Raw genomic sequence first — 19,022 nt, forward strand, 5'->3', positions numbered from 1 at the left:
TCCTATCAATGTGGGACAGCCTTCAAATTGCAATATATGTGCTGGCCTTTTCAAGCCGGATCCCTCTGAGAGACAAGGAGGGTGTTGTAACTGTAACAAAAAAAACCAAACAGTGATGTGCTTTTTTAGTGAAAATTACAAAATATGCCAAAAAGTTGATTAAAAATTCCTGTGGAAGCCTAGCCGTAAAGGTATACAGGTGCTCCAGCTAAAGTGCATGGCTGCTTTTATGCTCACTGGTATGCGCTGCTATTTTGGTGTTGCTTCAGCCAGTTATACACCTCTTGATTTCTGCAACCTGATGTGTTGCGCTGCTGCCACAGCTGTGTTGGAGTCACAGGTGTACAATCGTGATTTTATTGTCATTTTAACAATATGCCAGTGCAGGAGCTCCAAGTCACAGATTATACATTGGGAGATGGTGAAACATTAGATTTTGTGGAAAAACTAAGCAGCCAGCGCATAGGGTGTACTGGTGCCTTTACAGTGGCCAAAAAAGCAGGACAAGGAGGCTGACAAAATGAACAAAAGGAGCAGAGCCTTTACTTGGCTGTTGCAAAACTCCAATAAACAAAGTCTGAAAGGAAACATAACACAGGAATGCACAAAGCACAAAAAGACAGTCTGACAAAGAACAAATGGAAAGACAATACATAGACACAGGGATGATTATGCAATGTAGTCCAGGTAGGAAGAGGCCATCAAGAGGGGGCAAATATTCACAAGGAAGGAAGCCAAAAACCGTATAAGCACATGAGCACTTTCTGATAGCAGGATTGGGATAGAAGCAAACATTTTGGACTTTGCTATCTGGTACTGATGCAAATGTTCAGGTCATAAATCACCAGAGTTTAACTCAGTCATCAGCTGGGTACCCTATAACAAACTGATCTTTCATTCATCTTTCATTTCTAACTGCACTTTTTGCTTGATGCAATGATGCACCTAATAATCTTCTGAGGCTGTGGCAGAGACAGCACTACTCTGCATTTTCTCAAAGGGGTGGCAGAGATTGGATGGGAAGATAAAGCTCTGTGAGGTGTGGCTCTGAAGAAAATGAAGGACAAGCTAGTTTCTAGGGATGACACAGACTCATCCCTTCAAGCTGGGCTCAGACTCAGATCAAAATGGTTCCCAGTTCCCAGTATGCCATGTAGCAAGCTCCCAGCTTCCGCTTCCTGGCGAAGCAGGCTGGGAGTAACTTCACCAGAAAGTAAACACATTCCACCTGGAACATCAGACCAACCCAATTCAGATCAGCAGAGGAATGCATTCAGATGCAAAGTAGCAGCAAAGAAGACATACTGGTGAGTGGAAGGCCCTGAGTGAAAGTGGTTATCCCAGCTGGGCATTTGTCAAAGCTGGGAAGGCACCTAAAGTGCCAGCTGATCGAGGAGAGAAGGACAACTGCTGCCTAAGCAAAAATCCTTAGTGATGCCGTACGTGTCAGAAGTATCGGAACAGTTGAGACGCATTTTTTTAAACACCGGGTCTCTGTGGCTTTTAAACCCCAAAACACGCTGCACCAAAAACTGGTCCACCCCAAGGATCAGGTCCCCCGACACAAACAGAGTAACATAGTGTACGCTGTTAAGTGCCAGGCGGATTGCCAGGATTTGTACATCGGGGAAACCAAACAACCTCTGGCGAAGCGGATGGCACAACACAGAAGAGCTACCTCGTCAGGCCAGGACTCTGCAGTCTATTTACACCTACAGGCCAGTGGACACTCTTTCAATGATGAGGATGTAACATCCTGGACAGGGAGGAACGCTGGTTTGAGCGCGGAGTCAAGGAGGCCATTTACGTGAAAAGGGAAAGACCATCTCTGAATCGAGGAGGGGGCCTAAGGGTACATCTTTCGCCATCTTACAATGCTGTGATTGCAGCCATTCCCCAACTCTCTGTGAATGGGACTCATGGCCATTAATCAGTGGGCTTTGATCAGTGGTTGCTAATCAATGGTCATGACAGTTTGCATATTAATGATCAAGGAACTGACCTCACAGCCCATTGTTCATTCATCCCCTAGACTAGTGATTCCTGCAAAGCTAAGAAACCATAGTGCTACAGAGTTCGACTGATTATGGGCAAAGTTTTCTAGATTCAAATCTCATGTCACGGATAAAAATCTCACTTGAAAGCCTTCCAATTCCACTACATGCATTAGCTTTGAATGGAAAAATAACTTCCTTTATTACCCATCAAACCAAACCCATCCATCTTATCCTGTCTAACCAATATGAAAACATATGTATTTGTTTCGGAAGCGTCACAGATAGTTCTAGGTCACCTATGGCTCATAAAACATAACTCTGATACTGATTGGGTAAAGGGAATATAACTGGTTGGAGTACACTTTGTCACACACACCTATGTTCCCCTAAAAAAATTGCAATCTAGCCAAGATTTTGCATAAAGACTGAGGTCTCTTCTTGCCACCACATCAACCTATGACTGTGCATGATCCCACAATCCACATTTCCCATAAGTTGCTCTAACCTGTCATGTCCTGAATGTGAGGTGATGTATAAATATATCTCTGAATCGTCTGTGAAGGTTCTCAGTCATCCAGGTCATCATAGTATAAGCAGCCTGGAAAGAAAAGCGTCTGGACTTCTTTAAGTTTCTTGAAGACTGAAGAAGCTTCTCGGATGAGAGGTGAAACATCTTCAAGAAACTTAAAGGAGTCCAGACGCTTTTCTTTCCAAGCTCCTTAGAATATCATTCATTTAGAATCATTCGGCCATCTTTTCCCAGGGTTTTTTTTTTTTTTTTTTTAAAAGAAAGACAAGACACTGTACCCATACATTGACTACCATGAGTTAAATAGCATCACTGTCAAAAGTAAATCCCCTTTGCTTGCCATTAATTCTGCTTCTGAACCTGCGCAGGATGCCACTGTCTTCCCCAAGTTGAATCTGCACAATGCCTGGTAGGAATCAGAGAGAACAACAAATAGAAAAATTCCATCAACAAATCATTCAGACACTTTGATTATCTGGTAATTCCCTTCGGATTAACTAATGCACCTTGCTGTGTTTCTGTTGTCAGTTCTCCGTGATGGCTAAGCTGGTTTGTTTTTGTATATCTGGACAGATATAGCTGACATCCTGTTTTTTTCTGTAAAACAGGCAACACGGAAACTTTTAAAGCACAAATTATTTGTAAAAGCAGAGAAGTGCGAGTTTCATGTGTCTTTGTGAGCTTAATGGGTTATATCATCAAGAGTGGGCAGGTAAAAGATGACTAAGGGAAGGTGAAAGCAGCTGTTAAGTGGCTGCAGCACGCCAGTTAATAACATCTCAGTTTTGGGAGTACGCTCAATTCTACCTTAGGAATCTCAGGAATTACACTGTTAACTCTAGTAACTTCTGTCAGAATTTATTCCACTGTCAAAAAAAAAAAAATTCAGTTCAGATCCAATCCTTGTTCATCCTAACCGTACTGGTCCAGTCATTGTTAATCTCAGAATTGTTGATTATTGTTAATCACTATCCAGAGTGGATAACAAAAAATGGATCCATGAACCTTATAAGCCTTTTTCTGTCACAGTCTCTCCCCAGTGAATCCTCTATTCATCTATATGTGTGTGGTGCTTGTAGAAAACGAGTGGGGTTTCTCTCTGTTAGCGGTGTGTTCTGCTGCTCATGATTAAGACCTTTAGACAACAGACACATACATAGGTGCTGATGTCTAAGAGGATCATTAAAGAGAGAAAGGCAGAGAGGAAGATGGCCTTAAGGAGACTAAATACGCACACATGCAGATGCAATAACATAAATATACAGATGTGCAAATGTACTGCGTCCTGGCTAGCCTGAGGGCAGCGGTTTAGTCATTTCACTGGTGCCTAGTTGATGTGAGGAGTGTTAGAGGGGCACAGTGCCTCCTTTATGTTTCAGAACAGAGGGGAAAATCAAACCCTGGAGATGGTTAGAGGGCGTGAAGCACAGAGAAAAAGCCTGGAGAGAAGACGGAGCAGTGAGAGAGAGAAAAGATGCATCAGATAAAATACAAGCAGGACAAAGAGAGAAAGGAAACATGGGAGACATTTTGTAACAGGCGATTCTCTAATGAGAGATATAACTGTGCTGAGTCCTATCAATGTGGGAGAACCTTCAAATTGCAATATATGTGCAGGCCTTTTCAAGCTGGATCCCTCTGAGAGACAAGGAGGGTTTTGTAACTGATGTATTTTTTAGTATACGTGATAAAATGTGCCAAACATTGGGTGACAGTTCCTATGACACCTTAGCCATAAAATGTGTTTGTATGCTCCAACTAAAGTGAACTGTCAGCATAGAGAGGAGGACATAAAAGCAGGACATGGAGGCTGACAAAAAACGAACAAAAACAGAGATCCTTTTTTGGGCTGTTTCAAAAGTCCAGTAAAAGAAACAAAGAAAGCACAAAACAGGGATCTGAAACAAGCAAGACGAGTGAACCAGAAAATATGAGCACGGTTAATGGACAAAGGAGAAACGGTAAATGGCAAATGCACTAGCGTCGAAAAGCGCTTTCCTACTCAACTGAGCACTAAAAGTGCTTTCTTACTAGAAGTCTCATTCACTCATGCACAAAAACCTTCATACAGACCTATGCCTAAGCATTTTCTAATATTCACATGCACACTAATACTGGAGTGGTTGCATCGGAGGCAACTCTGGGCAACTCAACTCCACTGTATCCATGGACCAAGGAGATACTTTATCATGTGATCCACAGGAGCTGGGGATCAATCTACTGAACATCCCGCTTTACTATTTGAGCAACAGCCAGGAATACATATAGGGTAGACACAGGGAATTAAGAAGTGAACAAACCCAAGTAAAAGTCCAATAGAGCCACAAGAAAAAGTGATTATCAAAATAAAACAGGAAGTGAAACCAACACAAAAACAAGACAGAGGTATGGACTTGTAGGGAAACACTGAGGATAATATCATCATAAGCATTACAAATGCATGTTAAATGGTCAAGTAGTGTCTTAAAACCCTAACCCTATACCTAATAGCTGTATTAGGAATACACAAAAAAATCTGCAACTTCCTGTTTAATACTCAGTCTTGAGTCTGGTCTTGAGTTCCCACTGTATTTTTGTCTTTATATTTGCCACTATTTTGTTTGTCCAATTGAGTACCACTTCATGAATGTGTCCAAGAATAGACTGTGTGAAAATGTGCACCATTGCACAAGCATGTAGAATTTACTAGGAATGGTGAGGACATGTCCAAATCAATAACTAGTATTACATCTGGTGGTAAGAAGTTGACAATCTCTGTTAACTAGATGATTTGCCAATGTTCTTAAATTTCTTTAACTTAAAAACCACACTGGAAAAAGTTGTGTATTTATTTTCTCAAGACTTGTCTCTTCTGAAATACAGAAAGGTCACTCTATAGAATCCAATGACAGTCCATAAGAATACCAATAGGCTTGTTTGCAGATTTAGCAGAGGGCACCTAATCACCCCAATTGGTTCATTCATTCCTGTAAGTTTTAGAAATGATTTTAGGATTCTGCTGAATATTTTTAAAGCATATTTGGGTCTGGCCCCGAGCTACATAGCAGAAATGTGGAACCCATATGAGCACATTTGCAGCCTCAGTTCCTCAGCTGGAATCCTTTTGGCTTTTAGAAGTTCATTGCCTAATTTTAAAGGTGATCGTGCTTTTGCCATCAGAGCCCGCAAGCCAGAAAGAAACTGGCTGAGCAGATCAGGCTCACTGAAGTTTGTTTTCTCTTTATTATCTTTGAGTTGTCCGGTATGTTAGCTTTGTTATCTCCTCTAATGCGACAAATCGAAATCTAGAGTGTGGAACCAAAAAGTGGCATGACTATGGCCACGAAAATTAAAAAAACATACTGGATTTAATTTTGAACAACGTCACGTCCTTGTTGAACTCTTAACAGCTTCCAGTGAAGCTCCTAATTTTAAAGCATTCCCTTGTAAACGTTTCAAATGTTTATACACCACTATATTTAATCATTAGTTATTATTAATCACTGTTTCTCTTACACAGAGCATCTTTTTATATGAATAGATGAGGTCAAGAGAGTATGAAGTAACCCAAATAATGCAGTGCAGGTAAAACACGTCCAACATCGCAGCTTCTGCATTAGTGCATATTCAATACAAACAAACAATTGGTGGATGAATCGAACTTGAAATATAGCTCTAATAAAGTAGCAAATAATTACTCTTTATAAACCCATCACACCCTCTTGGATAAGGACACACTGAGACACATACAAACATATTTCAGCTGGTAATCAGTTGGTCCTGCATCTAACAGAGCATGCTCAGAGGTCGTGTTGTGTTCTCAGTGAGCTGGCCTCACGTTGACACTGAATCTTTGCTTGTTCAAAAACAACCCGGCCCTTTGTCCTCACAGGACCTGAGGATAAATAAAGACACCCACTTTGGAAGATGAGAGGAGTTCTCCACACACTAACCAGCACATGCCGAACGCTCTCGTAAAAAAAAACGGACAATGCTGAAAGGAAGGATTCAGATGCTCTTTGCTTTAAATTGTAAATCTTTTTATTGGGACATGAGTCACAGTTAGACAAGGAGGGTGAGAACCTCTTACTAATAGCCTATAAGAGACAATAAAACATGAGCTTGAGGGTAAAAGGCTATAAAGAAGTATTTATGTAGACTACTTAAAATAAGAGGCAGTTGAGTTGGAGTTTTAGGGCTATTTTTTTAAAGACTCTTGAAAAAAAATCTCAAAAATACAGCTATGACTCTTTATTTCACATTACTTGAAATATCTGTAAAAGAAAAAAATTGTGGGCTTGACAAAATAGCATCGAATTTGCATATTTAAACTAATAACCAGGATAATTGAAAGCACTTTAAATAATATTAATCAATAGGAAAGTTTTCTGATGTTACCTATCAAACCTTTGTTTTTTGTTTTTTTTAAACCGCTAAATTATTTTTACAAAAGTACAAATGTATGGAGTGCAGAGAGATCTGTTTATGCAGCACTTACAGCCTGACTTGTAAGAATATGAAAACAACTGTGCAGAAAATGTACTATTTTCATCTACTTATGGTGATCTCTGTTTGTTTGTTTTTATCCTGTTTACTTGTTGCATCCCCTGATTTATGCAATATTTTTCACTTGACATTATTTATCATTTATAAAGCGCTTTGAGTGCTCAGAGTAGAAAAGCGCTATATAAGAACCAGTCCATTTACCATCACTTGTGAGATTGTGATATTACTTAAACAAGTAATTTCATTGTTTCCCTAATTATTCAAAGGTAGAGTTAACAAGTCATGCCACTTATCATTTAATTTATTATCACCACCCAAGCTCTGCCACCTCCTAACTGTCAGTTCCTTCCCTCAACCTCAATCTGTGTGAGTCCTGGTAGTGGTACCGTGGGGTAAACTGTGAAAGCAAGCCAAGTAAGCACAACATTCATCTAAGTCAATTTGGAAATGAGCAGGAGTGTGTTCTTTGTGGTATCTAACCAACTGTGATCAGGGGACTGCATATGCGAAAACCCTCCTCACATGCCCATTAGAAAATAAGCTGGCAACCTCCTGACAGCAAGAACAAGAACTCCTTTATTTATTGTGTTTGGCTCAACATGAGAAGGTCACAAAGAAACAAAACGGAGTGTTCAATGACTTAAAAGTGATAAAGCCTAACATGTGTGATACAGTGTAGAAATATTCCCTTTGTATATGTTTCTCCTGTAATGGGTTTAAATTGTATTTTATGGTTCATTGTTTTTTAATGGATAATTTAACTTCGGCCCAAGAGCTGGGAAAGGAAGGGAAGTCTAAAGTCCAGTCACGGTAAAAAAAAAAAACAAAACCAAACAAATGATTTTTTTTTTCTGCCAGTTTGAACAAAAACTAAGCCAAAATGCAACATTAATGTGTAAAAAACACAATTCATTAGTCTTTTTCAGTCATTCTGTTCTAGATTTACAGCTGTTTTCAAACTCATTTAACTGTGGCAAGACCAAAATTGGGCTAAGCTTTGGCCGTTAAACAGACGGCCTCACATTTGACCCTAGAACACTTTGGTATACCGAGCAGTTCATGGTCGACTCAGTGACTGCAAGATGTCCAAGTTCTGTAGCTGCAAAAGAAACCCAAATCATCAGCCCTCCACCACCGTGCTTGACAGATGGTATGAGGTGCTTGTGCTGATATGCTATGTTTGGTTTTCACAAAACATGCCACTGTGCATTGTGGCCAAATATCCACTTTGGCCTCGTCTGTCCAAAGTAAATTGTTCTACAAGTTTTGTGTTTTTATTCAAATGTAACACTTTTTTAGAGGCTTTCTCTCTGCAACCTTTCCAAACAAGAATTTTGTCATGAACTTTAACATTCAGCATACCAACTAAGGATATGTGAAAGTGAGTGTATTTTCTATTTACCATGGTCCCTCTAACATCTTAAAAATTGAGACTTATCCAATAATTGTCAGTTACCGTGTTCACTTCACACAGGGTATCACTCAATCAATATTTAACCAGATCGGGGGTTTTTTTTTTTGGTTTTTTTTTTAGAAATTAATAAAGAAGTGGAGGAGTGACATAACATGTTTATCCTTGTTAAAGAGAAAAAGCAAAAACAGCCGGTGCAAATGGGCTGATATCAGCATAGGATGGAGGGTTTGGGTGGGAGCGACACACAGATGCACATAACTGATAAGTAGCTACTTAAACAGACAAATTTAAAAAATAATAGGTTCAACCACTAAAACTGGAGCACAAGCTTCTCACACGGTCTGTGCCTTACAGCAAGTCACATTACTTACCATATAATTACATGTAATTACATGAAAATGCTCCAAAAGCCACAAACACCATAAACAAGGTCAAGAAGTCATGTTGAGTGACTCGTGTAAGTGGAAGTAAGGCCTAGTATGTCTATCAACAAAAACATGTCAATCAAAGCAGCCACACCTTCAACTTTATCCTTTAACAAAATCCAAACGGCTGAGCCACAAAAAATTATGAAAGGGGTACAATATCAGAACTAAATACTTTTTGTACATTTGTACATGTCAATGTGGAACAACTTGCTTTAGGTCTCATGTGGCCACTCCAGGAACTCTGGGAATTTTTCACAGATGGAAGTTGGCCCATGGTGGCAATATCAAGACTGGTATCAAAAGGTGTCATACAGACAGTGGTTTTATAAGACTACTAGCAACATCTTTATCTCATCTTTACCCTCAACCCATCAGGATGGTGTTTAAATGTGACAAAATTTAACTTAAAACATAGAACTACTGATCTTAAAGTTCAAACTGATATTAAAATACTTTGTTTTGGACACTAAATTACTTTATTATGTGTAAATGTGTGTGGCAGTTCTCAACAAATTTCACTGGTGAAAGTTTGAGACTCATGGAACCATTTTTTGGAGTTTGTGTGCAGACTCTTAGCTGTCTGATAGTATGACAGGAATATAACTGTTGGGGACATATATTAAATGAAATACCTTCATGTCAGATATTGATAACTTGCACAGTTAGAGGAGAAATCGTTTAAACAGGCCAGATAAAACTGTGATGGTGAACCTCTGTAGGAATCCTAATGAATGTATTTTTTATTGTGAGACATAAACTACCACAAAACCACAGCGTGAACAGTTCACTCCTGTGAACTGATTTTACCACGTTTCTTTCATTAATGCTGGTGCACTTTGATGAATAACGTGAACATCCTGCCTATCTTCCCTCACTCCCTCCTCTAAATAAAAAGAGGAGGGGTTGGGGGTTGCGGGGTGTGGAGGAGTGGGGCAGGGATCAACCCTGCAGACTCTTGAGTGTACACCCAGACTCAGCGCAGTACTGGAGAGGAGAGCACAAGTAGAACTGCTGACTGGAGCCACTGAGTCACACAACTGTAAGTTTTTTCATTAACTTTGGCCCCAGTGACAGAGAGGACTGCTGCTGTTGGAGATGACTGAACTGTCACTGTTGGAACAATATTCCTCTGCTTTAGGAAATGTTCTCTGTTCTGAGAGCCTGAGAGTTACTGAGGAACTTTAAACTAAGAGACGCAGATATCGGAGAATTCCCACTTCAGAGTTTGGTAAGTAAGAACTTTAACAAGAGCAACTGGAGAGCATTAACTGACTCATTTAGGGACTGTGTTAAATTAACTGTTTAATCGATAAAAAGGGGGAAACCTACAGCCTTAGTGTATTTATGTCTTCTTTCACTCATCCGTTGTTAATTGAATAATCTAACAGTTGTATTTTCCTTGTTCAGGGTAGGAATTCTAAAAACAGCCTTGTAATTTACCCCTGAACATTTAGTACAATGATGCACAAACATCCACGAGAAGTGAAACTAACCAAAAGGCATTTTTGAATCTAAGGGGACGTTGACATCCTTCTACATTAGATACAAAGGTAAGCTGAAATAAAAACTCTCTCTCTCTCTCTCTCTCTCTCTCTCTCTCTCTCTCTCTCTCTCTCTCTCTCTCTCTCAAAAAAAAAAAAATGGAAATAAAAATGATCCTTTAGCCAAAGTTAAAATGTGGTGTGGCCCCACTGGTAGGGTGCAGAGCCCCTGAAGTTGGGGTGCCAGATGAAAAATATGAAGTAAAAATGATTTGAATTATTAATTCATTAAGGGGTTTTTTTTTTAGGGGGAGTTTAAAAAAAACCACACACACACAAATTTTTTAAAATTAATTTCTGATCAAAGAAAAACTTGAGGGGTGTGGAGTGCAAACTGTTTTCAGCTTCTGAATGCCAAAAAAAAGTCTAAGAACTGCTGCTGTAGTTCAACACCAGGCCTGTTCACAGTGTTTCTAATCTGTGTTCCAGGAGCTCTAAAGAAGATCAGCTGCAGGCTGTTTCTTGAATAAAATCCACAGTCAAAATCAAAGGATGAGGACTCATCTCCTCTGCTTGGAGTTACTCGCTTTGGCAGTCCACATACTTGTGGCCAGTGGACAGCTGGAGCCAAAGAAACAAGTGCCCCAGGAGCCTCTCACCGTTACCCAGAAACAAGGGCTCGTGGAACGAGATGTGCAGGGTGCGGTGCGGCCCAACAGCACCATGCCCCGCCGCCGCCTGCCACCCATGTGCACCGGACCCACAGAAATCCGAGACACTTTCAAGTACATCAACACAGTGGTGTCCTGCCTGGTTTTCGTTGTCGGTATTATTGGGAATTCCACTCTTCTGAGGATCATCTATAAGAATAAGTGTATGCATAACGGGCCAAATATACTGATCGGCAGCCTGGCACTTGGAGACCTGCTACATATCATCATCGCCATTCCCATTAATGTTTATAAGGTGAGAAAAACTGCAGAATAGCATAGGATCAGTACTTAAGTCATAGGAAAGCATGAGCTGCTTAACATTATTTTTACTTAACTGTAACTTTGTGAGGTCATGCACAAATATTTAGCTACATCCCAGACAAGTACTCAAATATTCCTATTAAACTCGTGAGCATACATACACACACATGCTTGTAAAAGCAGGCTTCCACATAATTTTCAAAATGTTATTACCTTACTGGATTCTGAGCCCCTCCATATCCCCTTATGTCTCTGGTATGTTTTAATCTGTTGGGCTCCTTTTGTGTGAGTGAGTGAGAGAGACAGAACCAAGAGCGTCTGTATATTTGGGTAAGGGGGCAAGCATGTTAAAACAACTGGTCACAGCCGCATACCATAGCAATGACAGGACAGACGGGGTGGTACGGAGAGAAACATGTTCACATCTGATTTTAATAGGTTTTCAATCACATTCCAGACACCCATCCAAAGACAGCATGAAAGGTTCCATATCTTTCATGCTTAGCAGAGTTTTCTTCTTCTCTGCGAGTGTTCTCACTAGGTCACATTGCCTGGAGTTTAAACCGAGGCAAACAGGACTCGTGGTTTTAAGGAAAAGACCAAAATGTTAAACCTGGCAAGAAAAGAACGATAAGTTCAGGTTCACACATGCCTGGCCTGCACTGGATGCCTGAGGCTGAGTAAAAATGGGGGATAGTAAATTTGCTTCCTTTCCTACCATGGTTTAAGTCTGTCATCAACTCTTTCTCTCTCTATACAGCTCCTGGCGGAGGATTGGCCATTCGGGGTGACTCTGTGCAAGCTGGTGCCATTTGTGCAGAAATCCTCAGTGGGGATTACAGTGCTGAGTCTGTGTGCGTTGAGTATTGACAGGTAAGCATGAAGCCATGGCAAATGAACAACAATCTTTGCTTTTTTGTTTTTTGTTTTTTCAATGCTGCAACTGCAATTAAAAAGCAGTGACTTTTTATCCTCACTTTTTCTCTTGTTCCCACTGGCTGCTGTCAACTTTGATGCATTAGTAAACTGACATTTTGTTAATGCCATTATTGAACGGTGAACATAAAAAGGGCTCAAATAAACCAAAACAAAAAAAAAGTGTATGAAAGACACCTTGGTGATAAATCCACAATTTTTCTTTTAAATTGCAAAAACAAAGGAATTAAAACAGTAACTTATGTCACACTGTATCGCAGTCACCATGGCGATGGTTTCTGGACTACTGTTTGGAAGCCTCAGGTTTAGCATTTTTGCCATTACAAGTAAGCAAGTTCATGTGAGCAAGCTGCAAACATATTTGTGTGTCATACAGATACAGACAGTGCTAAGCACAGACCTAATGGGTAGATCACTTAACTACACAGGAAGCCACTGTGTTTCTGTTAAAAATGCCAACACTAAAAATGTGGTTGAAAGACCCAGTTTAGTGGTGGACCTACCTGAGGTAAGGCTAACAGGTAGCAAGTGGCTCTAGCTGCATGAGTCATGCACTTCTAATGCAAAACTTTAAGAATAAATACATTTTAAACAGATGAGTTTTTATAATTGCTTTATTGTACAATGTAGTCACCATGTAAATATACCAGTGATAGCCATCTTATGAGCTGCCTCTCAATAAAAATACAACTAAGTACATTTCCCGAGCCATCAAACTCTTCCTTTAACTAATTGACTCCACATGTCACACATCTTCCAGGTATCGTGCCGTGGCCTCATGGAGCCGTATCAAAGGGATCGGAGTTCCAAAATGGATGGCTATCGAGATAGCGCTCATCTGGATAATATCCATCATCCTGGCTGTGCCAGAGGCGATAGCCTTCGACATGATCACCATGAACTACAAAGGAGAACATTTGAGGATCTGCTTGCTGCACCCCGTGCAGAAAACCGAATTCATGAGGGTGAGCTGTAACACACCGACTTTTAAAGGCCTGTGGTTCGCTGTGCAGAAAAATAGTACGTGTTGACATAGCTGTATGTCGTATAACACATACTTATATGGACAGAGACGCAGAGGTGAATGTGTACATGTGTGTGCATACGCTTATACGTACACTTAAAACCACAAGCACTCGTAATCAGACTGTGACAGCTTCCCCGCTAGATCGGGGTTAGGAAGAGTTCCCAGAAATGAAACACTGTCAAAAAGAAAAAAAGTCATGGATCATAAGAATTAGAACATCCCCCACTTGGGTGACAGAAAACACTACAGCGGTTGATTATGTGTAGCGTAATAGCTAATGGATTAATATAATGTATTTGCCATTACATTCGTCTATCTTCATGTAAAAAGAATAATACATTTATTCCCACTGGGGCCTTATGATAAATTGATTTGTAAAACCATGTCAACAGCAACTTGAAACACACCCTGGAGTCAACCCGGTCAGACCGTGGTTACACACCATTAAAATCCATCTGCTTCTGACATACTTCACCTTTAACTAAAGATTTCCAGCACAGATGTTTGTGCCTAATCCAGTGCAGTCCTGCTATGTTCTCTGTGCAGTTTTATAAATCAGCAAAGGACTGGTGGCTGTTCAGTGTGTATTTCTGCCTGCCGTTGGCCTGCACTGCCATTTTCTACACCCTGATGACCTGTGAGATGCTGAGGAAGAAGAATGGCATGCAGATTGCGCTCAGCGACCACTTAAAACAGGTAAGATGGTGAAAACTCACTTTATTAGGCCTGTTTGTTGACGACATATTTAGTTGAGTTAAAGTGATATTTTTCCTAATGTAATAGGACGATAAACAGACAATGCTATTAAAGTAATGTTCTGCACTGTTTTCGGCCTAATTTGCAACTCCCATTTCCTACTGAATTCAATTTGATTCCTGATAACAAATGTTTTACATTTTGAGGGGAAAACATGTTTCCAATGATGCCTAATTCCTTTAAGGCTTAAGTTTCACCACAGCTACTTCGGTGCCAAACTGTAATTTATGTGTTTTTGTGTGTGTTCAGCGGAGGGAGGTGGCGAAGACAGTGTTTTGTCTGGTTTTAGTCTTTGCTCTGTGCTGGCTGCCTCTCCACCTCAGCCGTATCCTGAAGCTCACCATCTATGATGAAAAGGATCCAAACCGGTGTGAATTGCTCAGGTATGGAGGGGAAGTCATGATAATTTAGTAGATAAAAAAACTTGCCTCGAAGACAGTGTGAAGTGGAAGACTAATATACCACTGTGATATATTTTAGTTTCTTTTTGGTGTTGGACTACATTGGCATCAACATGGCATCTGTCAACTCCTGTATCAACCCCATCGCCCTCTACATGGTCAGCAAGCGCTTCAAGAACTGCTTCAGGGTAAAGTGTAACTCACTCAAAAAAGGCTTTACTTTTTTGTTATTGTGCTAATGTATTTTGTTTATTGGTGTTAAACTGCACCCACACAGGAAGTGATTCACATTGACTTCCGAAATGTGAAGTGACTAAAGGCAAAAAAGATTCTGGTACCTCAAAGTAGGCAGGTCCCGAAATAAAATATTCTCAACATAGAGACAAGCAACTGAAGCAACTACCAATGAGTGTGCAGAGCCCCTTTTCCAGTAGTACCTACTCAGATGGACTCAACTTGGAACACCTGGTTTTCCATTACAATCTAGTACCATGGTCATCATTATAGCAACGCGGCCGAGCCTCCCATAACACGAACGCTACAACAAAGGCGGACACCGAGGCAACAATATACCTGCTGCTCGATCTGTGGCTTTTCGTCAGACTCGTGGGAGTTGCTTTCTGTAACCAATTCCCTCGATGTCGGATATCAAAAATGGCAGTTTTGATTTCTGTGAATGAGACTCTCTCAGAACTGACCAGCCATTCGGTGGCATGCAGTCTGACAATGTCACATTTTAGTACATGGTCAGATTGCTTTGAACTCCATCTGAGCAGGTACCATTTTAGTACCTGATACCAGGTACTATCACTTAATGGAAAACCCTGAAAAAACCTGATCTGAGTAGGTACAAATGGAAAAGGAGCTTAGGATACCAGTGATCACTACATCCTAGCCAATCGACCATCAGCTCGAAAGCAATGCACAATGAACTAATCGCTCCCCGTGTGGACACAGATTTTTGTCTTTACAACACAAAATTAAGCCATCTGTTAGGCTACGTTCACACTGCAGGCAAAAGCGCATCAAATCCAATTTTTTTTGACCCTATATCCATATCCGATCATGGTATGACAGTGTGAACGGCACAAATCCGATATTTTCAAATCCGACCTGGGTCACTTTCGTATGTGGTACTGAACCCGATACATATCCGATGTTTTAGAAAACGACTGCTGTTTGAATGGTCAAGTCGCATTAAATCCGTCTTTTACGTCACTGACACGAGACAGACGCCAATTATCAGCTCCCGAGAAGCACCCGATAAGACATCGCAAACGCTTCCTGGCCATCCAGCGTAGATGTTAGTGAAACTGTTGGGAAGAAAACGTTGGAGAAACGTGAATATTTTATTTATACTGTATAATCTGCAGATTCTGACAGAAATCTGCAACTATCCTTTGAAGCACCGCTCCTCTCTAAAACAACAATAAGGATAATTATTAGGTTATTTTTACATTATTATGTAAATAACAAAAAAACTTAAAGCAAAAATTGGGAAACGTAAAGTCCGAAGTCTTTATATTAAGGGCCACCAGTCAAACAATACTGTTTGGTCTGGGTCTAAACAGAGCGCGTTGTGTGTGACGTCTTCTTTTGCACATGTGGGCCGCTTTGAGGGTTCACACCAGAGCGCGTTTGCTGTCGCATTTTATTTGTAGTGTGAAAAAGCAAACAAAAAATCGGATTTGATCAAAAAATCGGAATTGAGCATTAAGACCTGCAATGTGAACGTAGCCTTAGTTAAGTGATGACATATCACTCATAGTCATTTTTGGCCTCTTCTTACTGCTATATGATGCTGTTTGTCTCAGCCCACCAGATATCCTCAGTATGAACTTTTACTGAAAATAGTTTAATCCTCATGCTACATCTTTACAGTAGTATTGTATTTATTTTAGCTTAACCATAGCTCTAAGGCTAGCCACCAGATAGCACACTATTATATATCAACTAACCCAACTTCACAAACCCTCTGAATGATGTTCATGTTTATTTTTCTGCTTTTGTTTACTTCCAATGTTATACAGGTGTGTGTTTTAATTTTTTGTTTTTTCAGAAAAAAATTCATTCAGAAAATGTTATTTCATATTTAAGTGGAAACCTGCTCTGCCTAACCTTCCACTAGAAGGATGGCTACACTGATCATTTTATTGGAGATGAAAGAGCATTTAGTGATTTTAACTCTCAGTGACGCCTCAGTGTTTGGTCCAAGAAATTTTTCTTAACTTTTACTAACTTGGACTATTTCTAGACAAGGCTTACATTTCTGTGCCAAGCTAACTAGCTGCTGGCTTTAGCTCTACCATAAAGAAAGTAGTAGTGATACAACAAAAAGAGAATAAGCTTATTTCTTACAGTGATGAAATATTTCTAAGGCTGCAACAAAAAAAGGCTGTAAGAATCAGTCACTATTTTGTGAAAGTGCGAACAGTGTTCACACTCTTCCTCTTTTCTCGCAGCCTAAGCCTCACAGTTTCTTTTCTTCTTTAGTCCTGTCTGTGCTCCTGGTGCGTAACGACAGAGATGTTAATGGACGAAAAGCAGTCGTGCATGAAGCTTAAAGTCAGCGACCGAGGCTCCGAACAGAGCAACTCTCGCATGACCAACAAGTCCTCGACAGCCTGAGGAGAGGCCCAGAAGTGAGAAACAACCAAAAAACATCGAAGTATGCCTGCGTAAATGAGGACAGGGACCCATTTGTTTTTATCTACAGCATAATATGAAATGTCTTTAAACTCTTAAGATCTATTACATACCGCCGGAAATCAGCTCTCACTGCAACTCAATCTAACCTGAAACTTTTAGCACTTATCATGGAGTGCCACACTCATTCTGTCCAAGAATGAAGTGTCAGCACACCTCCAAAGCTGCACTCTTGGATAGGAAGTATCAAATTTATACAGGCATGAATAACATTAAAAATGGAGAACTGAACAGGAGCAAAGTTCAACTATGTTGTGTAAAATTGGGGGTTAAGGGTTGATAAGCTAAGACAGCTTGCCAGGCTTGCAGCCTGGATAGTGTATGCATTGTAGTGTATTTGTTACATACTTCAGCATCTTGTAAAACAGCCATTTGGGGATTTTGCATGTTTTTTCTGTAAAAAAAATGAATGTACATGAGCATTTTACATTCTTTTGCATACTTGTTAATGCTTTGAAATTTATTTCCTTTGTGTATTCTCACTAGCAACAAAACTACTGACGCTGTGTGACTTCAGCTGTGATACCGTCAGCTATTGTATCATATTGTTCCATACTTGGCCTGTTCCTGAGGCTTTATGCATTTTGTCATTATATTAGTGCCTGATTATCTTAATTTGACTCCTTACCTTTGATGTAGGGTTTCTTTTTTCAATAAATATAACACATAAAATCATGACTATATTACAAAAAGAAAACAGTAAATTATTTTTATATTAATTTTTAAAGATTTCTTTTTAGGTCTGTCTGCTGTTGGCTTAAGTGTATGGTGTATTCTGTGTTTGTGGGAGTGTGTGTGTGTTAGTGTATGTGGGAGGGTGTTTGAGCATGTGGCCTCGATTTAAGTGTGACAGCAGGCAGCATCATGTGATGGTGAGTGCCAACACAGAACATTACTGTGATCTCTCTGTTTTTCTCCCCACTTCTTTGCCCCAAACACACACATACAAACACACACACACATTTCTGACCTGGGAATGTTGCTTGAGGCTAAACCAGTGTCACGCATGTCACATTAGCTGTCAAAGAAGCTCTCTGTCCTCTGATCTCTCACCACCCTTCCTTGTTTCATTTCTTTATCCACTCTCCTTGCCATCACTGTCTTTTTTATGTCTGTTTTTCTCATCTTTTTTACTACTTCTTTGTCCTCTCCCTTACTTTTTACTTCCTTATCTCTGCACATTCCTGTTTCGTCTCTCTGCCATAACCTTTCTGCCTTTGTTCCTCCAGCAAGTCTTCAAACAATCCAGTGTGGTTTGACATCAAATCAAACTCACCACTCCTGTAACTAGCCCTAACTGAACATAATCACATTCAGTACATTCCTCTCTGAATTACTTTTTTATCTGTTTCAAACAGAGGGTAAACTGATTTATCTGGTTTTGGATAATGCTGGCCCTCTTACTGGTGTGATTGATCACCTCCTAGATCAGTGCTACATAAAAAAATTAATAATTAAATAATCTGCTACACAACTTGGCTAACAGAGCGAATTTTGTTCAGTGAGCTACTTATCCAATATTCTATAATCAAACCACAAAAGTACTGTTTAAAATCAACTCATTTATTGACCCAGGCAAGTTTATTTTGGTAGTTCAAGAAGCTGTAAGAAAAGCTGTAAATGTAGATTTATGTGTCAAATTAGAAGTAGTCTGGTACTGCCCAGTGGTAAAAGAATCCTTTCCACACATTTTTTTTACATTTGTACAAAAAGGGTTCTAAAAGGGTGTAGCTTTACAAAAGCCTATATGAATATCCCCTGGTGAGCTATAGCTTAATGTAATGTATTGCTTTTCTTTTTTAGCTGGTTGGCTTTTTACAAATTCTTCCAGCTTCTGGGGGTGGATGGGGGAATGAAGCTACTAAGTGCCGTAAATATAGTTCCAATA

At 40.0% G+C, this 19,022-nt stretch overlaps 1 protein-coding gene across 5 annotated transcripts; it reads left to right on the forward strand.

The window, feature by feature from the left end:
* The first annotated feature begins 9,793 nt into the window (after positions 1-9,793).
* On the forward strand, positions 9,794-17,812 carry ednrba (endothelin receptor Ba). Of its 5 annotated transcripts, none has more exons than XM_004567224.6 (10): positions 9,794-9,892; positions 9,992-10,081; positions 10,261-10,403; positions 10,824-11,300; positions 12,069-12,181; positions 13,005-13,209; positions 13,818-13,967; positions 14,277-14,410; positions 14,508-14,616; positions 16,922-17,812. In XM_004567224.6, the coding sequence occupies exons 4-10, from the start codon at positions 10,887-10,889 to the stop codon at positions 17,054-17,056; spliced, it is 1,260 nt and encodes a 419-aa protein (XP_004567281.1). In that variant the 5' UTR covers positions 9,794-9,892; positions 9,992-10,081; positions 10,261-10,403; positions 10,824-10,886; the 3' UTR covers positions 17,057-17,812. The 5 variants fall into 5 exon arrangements, with proteins under 5 accessions (XP_004567281.1, XP_076732740.1, XP_004567278.1 ...); XM_076876625.1 differs by having other exon boundaries at positions 10,370-10,403; XM_004567221.6 differs by having other exon boundaries at positions 9,802-10,081.
* The last annotated feature ends 1,210 nt before the right edge of the window (positions 17,813-19,022 follow it).

Source organism: Maylandia zebra, linkage group LG18 (genome assembly GCF_041146795.1).
Source record: "Maylandia zebra isolate NMK-2024a linkage group LG18, Mzebra_GT3a, whole genome shotgun sequence".
NCBI classification, from domain to species: Eukaryota; Metazoa; Chordata; class Actinopteri; order Cichliformes; family Cichlidae; genus Maylandia; species Maylandia zebra.

What these genes read in the sequence shown, in the direction of transcription:
- ednrba (XM_004567224.6), top strand. Translation starts at nt 10,887, where the DNA reads ATGAGGACTCATCTCCTCTGCTTGGAGTTACTCGCTTTGGCAGTCCAC. An exon ending in TCAGCGACCACTTAAAACAG is followed by an intron (nt 13,968 to 14,276) that starts GTAAGATGGTGA and finishes GTGTGTGTTCAG; the next exon opens with CGGAGGGAGGTGGCGAAGAC. An exon ending in AACCGGTGTGAATTGCTCAG is followed by an intron (nt 14,411 to 14,507) that starts GTATGGAGGGGA and finishes GATATATTTTAG; the next exon opens with TTTCTTTTTGGTGTTGGACT.